This window comes from Corvus brachyrhynchos, unplaced genomic scaffold, assembly GCF_000691975.1.
Source record: "Corvus brachyrhynchos isolate BGI_N302 unplaced genomic scaffold, ASM69197v1 scaffold200, whole genome shotgun sequence".
Taxonomy (NCBI): domain Eukaryota; kingdom Metazoa; phylum Chordata; class Aves; order Passeriformes; family Corvidae; genus Corvus; species Corvus brachyrhynchos.
The window spans coordinates 6,992,222-7,004,427 of NW_008236184.1; the positions used below are offsets into that span (position 1 = coordinate 6,992,222).

Consider the following 12,206-nt stretch of genomic DNA (forward strand, 5'->3'; position numbering starts at 1 on the left):
GGTAAGAGTCTTTATTTGATCAGTTTGCAGGAAAGGTGACAGGACCACATGCCTTCCTGAGAGCTCAGAGGGGAGGTTAGGGCCTGACCCACAGCCCTCTGGAGAAAGAGCCCTTTGTCTGGGATGCAGAAGGGCCACTCTAACCAGGGAACCTAAGGGAAGGCAAGGCTCCAAAACAGAGTGACGGCCAGATTTTGTTTTAGTCCAAGCTGGCCTGGTTTTGTGTGTGCTTAAAAACTTTTTTTGTTTGGAAACGATTTTGCCCTAAAGCTTTGTGATTATAAAAGCTTATAAGAAAGCTCTACTTGTGAGCAGCTGAGCTGCTGCACTGCCTGGCAAAGACCTGGCAGCCTGCACCAGGGTTTAGAAATCTCCGAACATGTTGTTCACGGGAAGGATTCCTGCCTCACTTCAAGCTTCCTCTTCCAATGCCACTTTCTGTGCCTCATTCCAAATAAAGCCTCCCAGACTGTGACTAAGCACTGGTGTCAGCAACTCTGTGGCAGAGCAGAGCAAACCTCGGGAGGGTGGTTCCTCGTTAATGAGAAGCTGAGATGTCCCTCTGGCATGCAACCCTTTGCCATCAAATGCAGATCCAATGGATGGTGAGAGAAAGGTACTCAGGGAAGGTGGCAGCAGAAGGGAGCTGGGCAAGGGAGGATGAGCAGCACAGTGGGACCCAGCTCCCTGCCATGGGGCAGTGTGGGCAGTGCCAGCCTCATATTGTTGCAGCCTGGCTCCCTGCTTGCACAGCTCCCTGAGGCTGTGACACAGAGGGGCAGGTTCCTCCCAGTGCCCAGGTATCTTAGAAATTTTTTTTCTCCTTTTTATAAAACACTCACAGACACCAAGGCAGAGTCAGGCTGCTGGGGCTCAGAGGCTCATGCTCCGGCTGCTGCCAGCCACAGCCTCTTTGCTGCCCTGCAGTCCCTGGTCTGTCTGCATCCATCTGTGGCTCCTGTCCTCGGCCAAGGCACTGGGGAAAGGAAGCTAACCCAAACCAGGATGGGAGCTCTCTGTAAAGCAGGAAGCTGCAGAGGAGAGGCAGGAAGGAGCTGCCTGTCTCAGTCCTGCCTGTGACTGGGACTCTGCACACTACTCTGAGACTCCCAGGCTCTCAACAAACAAGGAACAAATGAATTTCTCTTGTCTGTATTTTTACTCATTTGAGTATTTACAAACACCAGCAGGTGCATCTAAAGATGGATATTTCCTACAAAACATTAAGCAGGGTCTGTTCTCCAGCAGAAATTTAAGGCAGAGAGTCAGTGACACCAATATGAGAGGGCAGCAGGCAGGGTAACACATTTGCACTCCTTCTTGCTAAGCCAGCTGAGACTGAGTCATGCCATAAACAACAGGCTGGTGTGCCAGGAAAAGCTGTCATGGCCAAACCTAGTGACCATTGTAAGCCATGAATGCAGGCTACGGAATTTACTGACAGTTACTCAGAGCACAGCACAGCCGGTCGGCTCCTACTGAATCACTGCCGAGATGTCATGCAACAAGAGCTCCCACACGCATCACTGTCCATGACGGCAGCGGGCACTCGCTCCCCGATTGCTCCTTGTCTTCCCCAGGACATCAGTCTCCTCAAGCAGTGACAGTCTGATGGCAATGCCGAGCCTGCTTTCCAGGAAAGAGAAGTATTCCTGGGGTCAGTCTGTTGTACCTGCACTAAATGATTTAACAGACAATCTCTGGAGAACTGTGTAGCTGCAGTTTGAGACTGTTACCAACACTTCTTCTTTGCTAAGCAATTCTGCAGATCTGCTGCAGAGGTGGATGACACAAACCTGTGCTTAGTCCTCACCTGTATCAGTGCAAAGCCTGGTGTTGGCTTCAGTTCTATGGGGCTGGGCTAAACTGGACTGTGAATCGCATGTGTTCCCTTCTGCTGACCTTTGGTATGGGGTGGTCACCTCCAGCAGAAGCTGGAGCAGAGCCGGGTCAGTAGCATCTTAAACTACCCTGAGTGCAACAGAGTCTATCTGCCAGATGGGATGTCATTTCTTGCCTTCTTCTATATGACTTTGTTAGGTTAGATCATGAAGGGGAAAGGAGAAGACAAGGGACTCCCTGCCTATGACAGGGAGGTTGGAACTAGATGATCTTCAAGGTCCCTTCCAACCCAAACCATTCCATGTTTCTATGAGATGATTGTCAGAGGATTCTGGTGGTTTTCTGTCGCTGAACCGAGAGCTACACAATCCCTGGGAATAAGGCAGCATCTCTGACAGACTGGCAGACCCCAGGAGCAGACTCCCCCAAGCCTCACTGCATTCTACTGCAGCTTCAGGCTGGACCCCTGGTGAGAGCAGTTCCAGGTACCTCAAAAATTGATGAAGGGAAAAATAAGCAATGGAAGTTTCCATCCCTGACTACAGGTGCAAGGATGCATGGGGAGCTGCAGGACTTGCTGGTGGACTCTTTTCCTTACTACGACCCTCTTCCCAATATTAATATTTCCCTGCAGCTGAAGGTTTTCAGATCCACTGAACACCAGACTTGTGACAACCTCGGTAATTTCCAGAGTTTACACCAAGCATCATTTACACTGCTTTTTGCATTGTGAGTAGTACATTTTAAAGTCTCCGGGCCAAGGCTGCTGCCCTTTCTTAGCAGCCCAGCTCTCTGCATCCAAAAGTTTTCATTTAATTGCTGTGGATGGAATGAAGCATTTGAGATTTCTAAGCAGAACAGGACTTTTGCACACTGTCAGCTTCCTTCACTGAAGAATTGAAGCTCAGGGCGCAGTGCTTTCTTTCAGTTCCATACCAGTGCAGGCGTGTGACATGCTCATATTGTCACAGCTTAACAAAAATGTCATCCTTGAGAACAGGCCAAGCAGAACCTGGGGTACATCAACGACCAGTGTTTAGCAAGACAACTTATTTATTCAGGTGCAACTTCAGCTGCAGAGTAATTTTAACTCACTGATTCATCTCTGCTCAAAAATATCCCATCCAAGATTTAAACTGGGATTCCCCTACAGCTAAACTGGGCTCCCTTTACTCAAGATTTGTGCACTGAAACAGAAATGGCCTTTTCTAGCTTTCCCAGTTCCTAAGTCCCTCAAACTCATTCCTCAGCATTATGCTCAGGAGAGAGGGTGAAAAAAAAACCCTAGCAAGATGTGGACGGGCTTGGCAAGCTGGCTCACAGGGTGATTTTAAACTGTGGACGGCAGCAAGCCTCCCAAATGGAAAATGTTTAACTGATATATATCACCACAGCTGCAATTTCAAAACAGAAGAAGGACAGTTGTGTACGTTGGCCTCCTAATTGAAGCCTGTGCTAACATCTGCCAAAGTATGTTGTGTGTCAACACCCGTACCAGATTCCCAGCCAAAAGAAGGGTGGGAGGGGAGCTACAAACAGGGAACTTTTCATTTATAAAAGCCCTTCCTTTTACCAAAAGAGCCTTATAAAAAGTAGCCTCTATCTAGGTCTCCATTGAATCAGTGGCATGAAAAACAGGGTGGCTGTAAACTTGCCAGCATGCCAAAAGGATGAAGTTACCCTTTTGGGCACAGCTTGGGCATATTTTTCTCATAGCAAGAAATGAGAGGTTTAGGAACAGGTCTCACACCCTGTATTGATTCATGGAGCAGAACAGAGACATATGCAGCTAATACACAATTCTCTCAGTAACATACTTGCAGATAATACCTGTTCTTACTGTGCTGCCCATCTCTGAGCACGCAGGGTATTACTGGCCTCCCTGGGAATAGGTGTGCACTTGGAATCACAGAATCCTAGAATTATTTGGGTCGGAAGAGATCTCAAAAAATATCTAGTTCCAGCCCCCCTTCCACCAAAGGGAAGGGACACCTTCCACCAAATTATTCCAAGCCCCATCCAACCTGGCCTTGGACACTTCCAGGGATGGGGCAGCCACAGCTTCTCTGGGCCACCTGTGCCAGGACCTCACCATCCTCACAGGGAAGAATTCCTTCCTAATGTGCTCTGGGCTCCGGTGCTCTGCAGGAGCTCACTAGCCCAGGGTTTTGGAGCAGGACAGCCCTTGTTTTGTTGTTTTGAATGAAGTTTAGCACAATGATGCTCTGAACTCAGCTGGGGTCTTATTATACGAATAAACATGAAGTGACTGGAGTGAAAGAATAAGCAACAGTGACAACAAGGACTAAACAATCTCCATTTATTTAAACAAAATGGAGATGGGGGAATGCAGCAAGATGGTATTTTTTCCTGTTCATGTTCTTATGGAAATGAATGTGTTTTGTCCCTCACAACTTCTCAGATTTGCATGGGGAGATTTAGTAAGAACTCTGAGGCCAAAAAAATCATATTGAAATTAGAAGGCAAAGTGCAATACCCTAAAGCAATAATGAAGCGTTCTAGCCCATAAAGATGCTGAAATGGATAGCATGCAAGTAGGAACTAAGGAGAACTTCCAAAGATGTGTAGTGATGATGAATATAGATAGGAAGTAAAGCAGGATGTCCTTGCATACACTCAGTGCTCAGATGGATGTATAGTCTCTTTGCAATGCCAGCCTGGTTTTTAGCTTCTGGATCTAACCAGATGCTGTGCAGGAAGCTACAGATGTAGGCTTTCATGGATTCTGCAAAATAAATCTTTTCTCCTAGGAACTATTTGGCTGCAAGTAACTTTGCACTGGAGTTTTTCAGATCAATGGTTCTAACTCCAGGAACTGTCTCAGTACATGGATTGGGATTATTGATTTCACTGGAACTTGAGCAAAGCTGCAGCATCTACAGGTGCTCAGAGGACATGGAGGAACTATAGGGAATGGGCATTTTTCACTTCTTAGGGAGTACTGGAAGAAAGAAAATGCTAAGGCAGGAAAAAAAGCAAGAGAAAAAAGTCAAGCCACAGGAAGACCCTTTCTCCATGACAAGAAGAAAGTCTACACGACAGTGGCTTTCTTTCTTACACACTGTAGACCTTTCACAGATACAGGTAATTTCTCCCAGCTGCCAAGGAGCTCAGTCTCAGAGCTTTTCATCTGCTCTGGGTGCAGCTGGCTGGAACTCACTTTGGAGTTAGCAGACTCGAGGGTGATGAGAAAGGCAATCCTACCTTCTTACCCGGGGAGCGGATTAAAATGAAACGATTTTTCCTTTTTAGTAGTGCACGCAGCTCCTGGCACTTGTCATAACTCTCCAGTTCCACTGTTTCTATGCACTTCTGTTCATCCTGCAGAGAGGGAATGAAACATTATTATGAATAGAAGGCACTGAAATCAATCATAGACCATCAAATTCTGCATGTCTTCCCTTTGCATGTCTAAAAGCTCTTCTGCCCTAAAAATAACCTGCATGCAGACAGCAAGCCCCATAAATCAGGCTGGCATCTCACTAAGAAAACACCCTGGTCTTTAAGCTACAAGCCTAGTGGTCCACAGTGGCTGAGCAAATAACAGGTTATGGACAGTAACACCAGTTTCTGCCATTGCTGTTGGCCTCATCTAGGGATGTGCAGCCAGAAGCGACACTACCTCCAACTGACAGTGGAAGAAGAAGATGTGATCCTGCTTTTTCACAGGGAATATGACACAAGCAACACGATGGTCCAAGCATCCCACTCAGGAAGCCTGAGAGCAGGGATAAGAGGAGAGCCCTGCTGCCACAGTGAGCTGGGGCAGACTGGTCCTCACATCACAAAGGTCAGCAGGAGCCATGTGTGATGGACACAGTCCTCTTGTAGCCACGCTCTGAGTTGTCAGAACGCTTAGGATTGGAAATACAGCCCTGTACAGCCAGCAAAACTGTCTGGGCCAGCATCTCAGTGGGGAATATTTATCTCTGGAGTATCTCCACTGATGACTGCCGGCCGCAATCTTGGCTTATTTCTCCCAGTAACATAACTAAAATTCCACACGTGGTGCGTGGCTCAGTTCAGCTGCAGAGCACCATCCCTAATAGGAATCACAGCGTAATGCTGGGCAGATAATATTCTTCATGTCTCAGTAGCCCAGCAGAGACCAGAGCTCCCTTTTGCTAAGCACAAATGAGCAGTGAGAATCTCAGAGCAGTTCTTGCCAGTGAAGTGCTACAGTCAGCATGGCTCATGAACCTCTCCAGTACCATCCTGAATTAAAATCACTGGCCATTACTACCCCCAGCTCAGGCTCTTGTCCCAAGGCAGCTCCTTGTGCCCATATGAGTTTGTATTTAGCAACTCCTGTAGTGGAGAAGGGGGTGTGGGATGAGGAAACATGTTGCAGTCAGGAAGCTGCTGTGTGGCTGGAGGCAGGGAATGGAGAGTTCAGAGGGAAGTGGGCTGCGGGGAATTTCCTCCCTTTACCACTTGACATTTAAGTCACTGTGCAGAATTTAGGCTGTGTTTCAGTTTTTTCAACCCTCCTATCTGGGGATAGGGGCCCGGCAGAGCTGATGCCAGTACACAGAACAAGTCCTGAGCCACCGAGGGATGTCTGGATCTAATTTAGGTTTATTATTTTAATGACATTACTGTTTATTTCATTAAACACTGAGTAGGTGAATGTGAACTAGGAAAATGCATACTAGGAGGAGGAGATTAATCCTGCCCAAACCTAAAACCCAGCTGATAAAATCCTGCTGATGCTACGGAGCCCTTTGAAGGCTCCTGCTGCAATCCTGCTATCGCAATGTCACTGCAAAAGGACAGGGATGGAAATAATAACCCCTCCACGGCCAACAAATGACAGAGAAGGGTGAGGTCAGGAATACATGCCTCGGGGATGGGTGATCTCATCCTGGCCTTCTGAGGATGACCGCCCACGTTACAGCCCTGTCGCATGGGCCGGTGCAGCTCCCAGCTCCTTCCCTGGGCTCAGGATGTAGAGAGCTTGGCAGCGCTCTGACCAGAGACCAGCCCCAAGCCTCTTGCCCACTCTCCCTGCTCTCAAGAGCAGCTCTGTCCCCAGGAGAGCCCCTGTCACCCTCCTTGTCCATGCCATCCTTCCTGCCTCTTGGACAGGAACTTTTCCTCTGATCTCATGCAAGCTGTGCTCCACTTCCCAAGGGCTGTGGAGCACCAAGTTAGGGAACAAGGGGACTTGGCAGGGTGGAGAGATGTGGTCTTGCTGTGAGATTGCCTCTTGCCTTCCAGCTGCCCATCTTCTCCCTGGGGAGGTTTTGGGGACTGTGACTTGGCTAGGGAGCACAGGCAGAGAGGATGGGGACGTGTAGGATGCTGTGTCCCAGGGACACCTTGACTGTTCAAGTTATGGCTCCTTCATCTCAGGGACCTGAACTTCTTAAGTAAGTTATCCTCTTCAGGGAAGGCAGGGAAGAAAGCAACCAAAGAAATATAAAAACTCCATGTATGAGGCAAAGGAAAAGCATCTGAGTTCAGGGAGCACCAGAATGGGGCTTTTGTCTCCGTTTTACCCTCGGCAAGCGGCCATCCCCTCTCTGTGAGCCTACCTGGGTCACAAAGAGATCCTTTATGTCTGTCCTGCACCACTAAGGGAAAGAATGAAAGACCCAACCCTGACGCAGGTCTTCAGGTCCCTTCAGCTTCCTGGGACCTGAAGGACACTCAGCACCAGGCAGAGACAAGGGTCAATTCCAGAGTCCTGCCCTGACACATGTTCTGGACAAGCTTGATCCTGGTACAGAACCCCTATATTCATGATTTAATACAGAAAAACTATTTCAGTAACTCTTCATGGAGCAGATCCTGTGGCATAAAATATCTGTGTCTGTTGGCTTGGCCCTTAAGAAGAAAGTTACTGAACACCTGAACATATTAATGCATGTGCTTAATCAAAGAATCATACTTGGCAAACAACTTCCTTAATGAAAAGTTGATAAAAAGGAGGGAAAAAAGACTCTCTGAAAATTTTATTTATATGAAGGTGTAATTCCCAGCAAAGACTTCTTCACTGACGCACACTCGGGCTGAGACCCTCCAGTCAGTGTAAAATGTCTAGACCTGAAATAATTTGTTTCTCTATTTGAGGCTCTCAAAGTGTTTTAATAAATCACTTTTGGGTATATCTTGCTATCACTTTACCAGGGAAAAATGCAGATGTTAAGTGCCCAACTGCTGAACACCAAATGGATCCTCCGGTCTCTAGAATCTAGTAGGATTTCTCCCTGTCGAATAATACACTTACAAAGAAACCCTGAAACAACAAGAAAACAGCTCTAAGCACTAGCTACACTGTTTAAAGGAAAAAAGCCAAACTCAAGACAGATGCTTTCTAATCCATGAAGTGGTGATATTGATCTGTCTAGTCACTCTACATAGGATTGCCTGGTCTTCAGATGCTCTCTGTAGGTTTTTTTTATTCTGGCAAGAACATGCAGAGACAAGAAGACAAGAAGTCCCACTAGAAAATAACCTGCTTGGTTCTATGCAGACCAGCACAGCAGTTTCTTGGGATCCCAGCACCCTGTATTTGCATCAGTGCCTCCTTTTCTGATATTTGGGTACGTCATATACAAACATCTTGCTTAACTGCATCTTTATTTAGGTGAGGGTACAGATGCAGGGTGCTGTAGATGGAGGCACAGCAGAAAACAAGAAATCCATCCCCCTTCATTCCCCATCAGCTGAAAGAAACCTGAAACCGTGTGGGATAATTTTCACCCCTTCTGCTCCAGGTAACACAATAGGCATTTACCATTTGCCTTCAGGAGGTGGCTATGCTTTAAACCAAACCCAAAGCCTGACTAGCACATGCAACTTGGGGAACACACTCCCAGGGCAGGTCAGGAGCACGTTCCTGGAGATTGCTACTGATGATGATATACAGTATTTGTGTGCTGCTCAGACTGTATTTTCCAGTAACACTGTACAATGTTCTTGTCTGTATCTTGTGTTGGCTGTCCCTTCTGCTCTTGTTTAGCACCTAAACCTCAGCTACAAGTGCAGCCAGGCTCATGCAAATGCATCAACAAGGTGGCCTGCGTAGGAAACAACTGCTAAAGGCAACATTAGCACCTCTCTTCGAAGGGCTGGACATGGGAGGGACTGAGAAAAGCACACTGAGTCCAAGGCACTGCTCAGTTCCTGGAAACCTGATGGGCTCAGACCAGCTTAAATGCTCAGCCTCCGAACCTGCCTGCCCTCATGGAAGCTGACTTCCCTCCCGTTTAACCCATCTAAGTCTAATTTAGGATACATATGGAGAGATGCCTTTTATTCCTGTTGCCTGAGGTTTTATCTCCTCTCTTTTTCAGCAAGCACTGAACAATCCCATTTGTAAATGTTTCAGCTTGAGGATGGTCTGGAATGCTGTGTCCTTCTCCAGGGTCACATAGAGCAGATAAGTGGAGAAGGTCCAGTGGGAAGAATGGCACCTTGAGCTCCAGAAATTCAAACCACCATAGCACACTGCACCACAGACTCTCCTTAGTCATCAGCCCTTCCCATCTCAAAAATTTTGTTCCCCACTTGTAAGATAGAGACAGCCACACTGCCCTGACTCACATTAAATGAAGATAAATACCGTAATAAACATGAACTGCCTCAATTCTGTGGCAACAAGACCCCCCCTGAGTGCAGAAAATTGCCATTTCCTTTCGTTTCCCTGTAGTAAGGCTGCACAATCACATGTTATCCTATTGTGCTACCAGATAATTTTGCAGCAATTTCCTCTCCTAAGACATTTGACTTCACTGTAAGCCAGTTTAATAGCCTATAGATATTAACATGATCCCTTATTTACAATAATGGGACCTTGCAGCTACTGTAGCTTACAGATGCAATTTATTACAGGATGTTACCACAATCCGCAGGCTACCAGAAAACATTATGCCTGGTTGTTACAAATGCCATTTTCCTTGTTGAGATAATAAAATAACCCTTTAAATGGTTGGGATTTTTCCTTCTTCTGAATGTCTGTGAAAATTAATCTTACTTTAAAAGCCTCCTTTTCCCTTGTGGTAATGAGAGCCTCCATGTAGCTTGTTTTTAAAGGCATACCCTTTAAAAAAAACCTACGTCATGTTTATAGATTTTGAATCTGCAAGTTCCTGAAGCTTCAGCTGGAGTCAACAGGTGTCCAGGGCACTGGGAAATGATCTACAGTGAGTCAACAGGACCAGGCTGCATCCCTCTGGGTAAGAGCACCCCTCCTTGCTTCTCCTGCCTTCCGAGCTGCTCATCACCTGACATTGACTTCTCCTGTCATTATTCTTGCACCCTTTGTGACATTTCATATGAAGAGTGAACAAACGACACCAGGAAGCGTTGGGATTTGGGAAGAGCAGCAGTGTTCAGCATAAAGGGAAGAGGTAATACCCTTTAACCTAAACTGTTTATAACAAATCTTCTTTATTAGGCAAGAGTATGTTTTTAAAAAAGAGAACTGAACTCACTGTCAGCCCTGTTGTTCCTGAAACCATCGCAGCAATGAATATGCTGAAACATTTCCCTATTCTTCTTCCCTTGACACACTGCACATTAAGCTTTACATTATTTTGCTTTTATATCGTCTTGATGCCCACACATGACCCAGATCCTCTTGGGCCAGACACCTCACAGGCACATGCTCTTTGTGCAGACCACAGTCCCCCACCCTGCTGCACACACAAGCCACCACAGGGCTCAGACTTACCCACCCCTCTTCTCAAACCTCTCTTGGTTGTAGCTTGTGCTTTGCACTGTAATTTCTAACTTTTTGGGCAAACTCTGCTCTTGGAGAAGCGGCTTCCAGCCCAGGAACGAGGGCTTGACTCAGTACAAAGCCACCTTTGCATCCCAGCAGGACCAGCCCTGCACTTTTCATTCTTCTTGCCTGAAGATGCAGGACAGATTTGGCTTGGCTCTTATTCCTCATTTGTCTGGAAACAGCTCTAAGTGTGGTCATGAACTTAAGGCATGCAGTTTATCTAGGGAAGTCCAGGACAAGGCTCCCAGGGGTCCTTTGCTCAGAATTGGCTCAAGTAAAGGGAAAAGATGAGCCAAATCCAGACTGTCTGTGCTTAAGGAGGACAGCAAGCATTCACAATCTCACTCTGCATCCTTCAGTGGCTAAAAGAAACCCTGAAGAGTCTGGCTGGCAACAATTTGAGCTGCTTGAGGGGTGCCAAACAGCTGCAGGGTTGCCTGCCATCCCCTCAAGTGGCAGGTGGGAAGTCAGCCTGCTACAATCACTTTTATCCTTCAAAAGCCAAAACCTCATAGCACATATCCTGCTTCCGCCCAAAGCTTTACTCCGTTCACCTTCTCACAGGATGTCCTGCCCCCCATTTTTTTATTCTGGCAATGACTCTGTCAAAATATTCAGTGGCTAAAATATTTATGCTATATAGTATATTTAAAAATGCAGCTGCCATCTCTTTTACAGCATTTACCCTTCCTGGAGATAACTGGAAAAGCCCTTTTGAAAGGAATGGGCTGGAGGGTAGAGTTAAAACACAGGGACATGCATGTGTCCCCAGGGGCCTGCTCCTGTCCCTCATTCAAGGCTGTTAGCTGTGACCATACCTCATCCTCGTAGACAACGAGCTGTGTTTTCCGTAGCTGGATGTAACGATCCTTCCACAGTCCCAGGAGCCCCCCGCTGCTTTTTTTAATCCAGCCATATTTCTCTGCAGTTGGAGCAGACTTTGGTTTCTCTGAGACCTCTTCCTTTGTATCCTGTAAGGACAGAAGGGATAAGGAGTTTCCATCACCAGAAAGCCTGCCCAGGGAAGATTTTGGCACCCACCAAACATGGTCCCTCCCCACCACATCACAACAGGAGACTGGCATCTTCCAGAGGAAAACCCAACCAGCTCCCATTGGGCTGGAGGGTGGGCACAGATCCCAGATATCCCTTGAGACAGTGCTGGGATGGAAACAAGCGAGCCTTGCTCCTCTGCTCTCTCAGGGGCTTTGCTTCCCTCTCTGGGGAGGTACTCCTTGCTTACTTGTGCACCAAGTGGACCTTAAAAAAGAGCAGCCTCCTCTCCTCTTTGCTCCTCCAGTTTTCTGATGAATCCCAGCAGGATGGATTCTGCTGGCATCTGCAGCAACACACATATTTTAGCCCAAGGCCACTTCTGCCAGCTTCTCTTCTAGGTGTCTATGCTTGGTCACCATCCCCAAACCAACTCCTGTGGGCAAATCCACGGCATGAGGGCCAGGACTTCATCATGTCTGCACTAAAATGTTCCCAGCAGGTTAAAGAAGAGAGCTTTTCTCCTCTTCGATGCACTGGAAGAGCCTTTGCAAAGGCAGGATCCCCGTATCCCTTCACTTGGAGCACTCTGCTGCTCCCAAAACCCCAAGGAGCC

General features: G+C 47.1%; 1 protein-coding gene across 1 annotated transcript in view; it reads right to left on the reverse strand.

Moving 5' to 3' along the window:
• The window catches only part of PLEKHO2 (pleckstrin homology domain containing O2), a 22,398-nt gene extending 10,701 nt beyond the window's left edge, over positions 1 to 11,697 (reverse strand). Inside the window, exons 1-2 of the mRNA XM_017736491.1 lie at positions 11,416 to 11,697; positions 5,068 to 5,184 (exon numbers count right to left, since the gene is read on the reverse strand). Coding sequence (XP_017591980.1) covers positions 5,068 to 5,184; positions 11,416 to 11,682 — 384 coding nt within the window. The 5' untranslated portion in view covers positions 11,683 to 11,697. The remainder of the gene's footprint in view (positions 1 to 5,067; positions 5,185 to 11,415) is intronic.
• Positions 11,698 to 12,206: the final 509 nt, after the last annotated feature.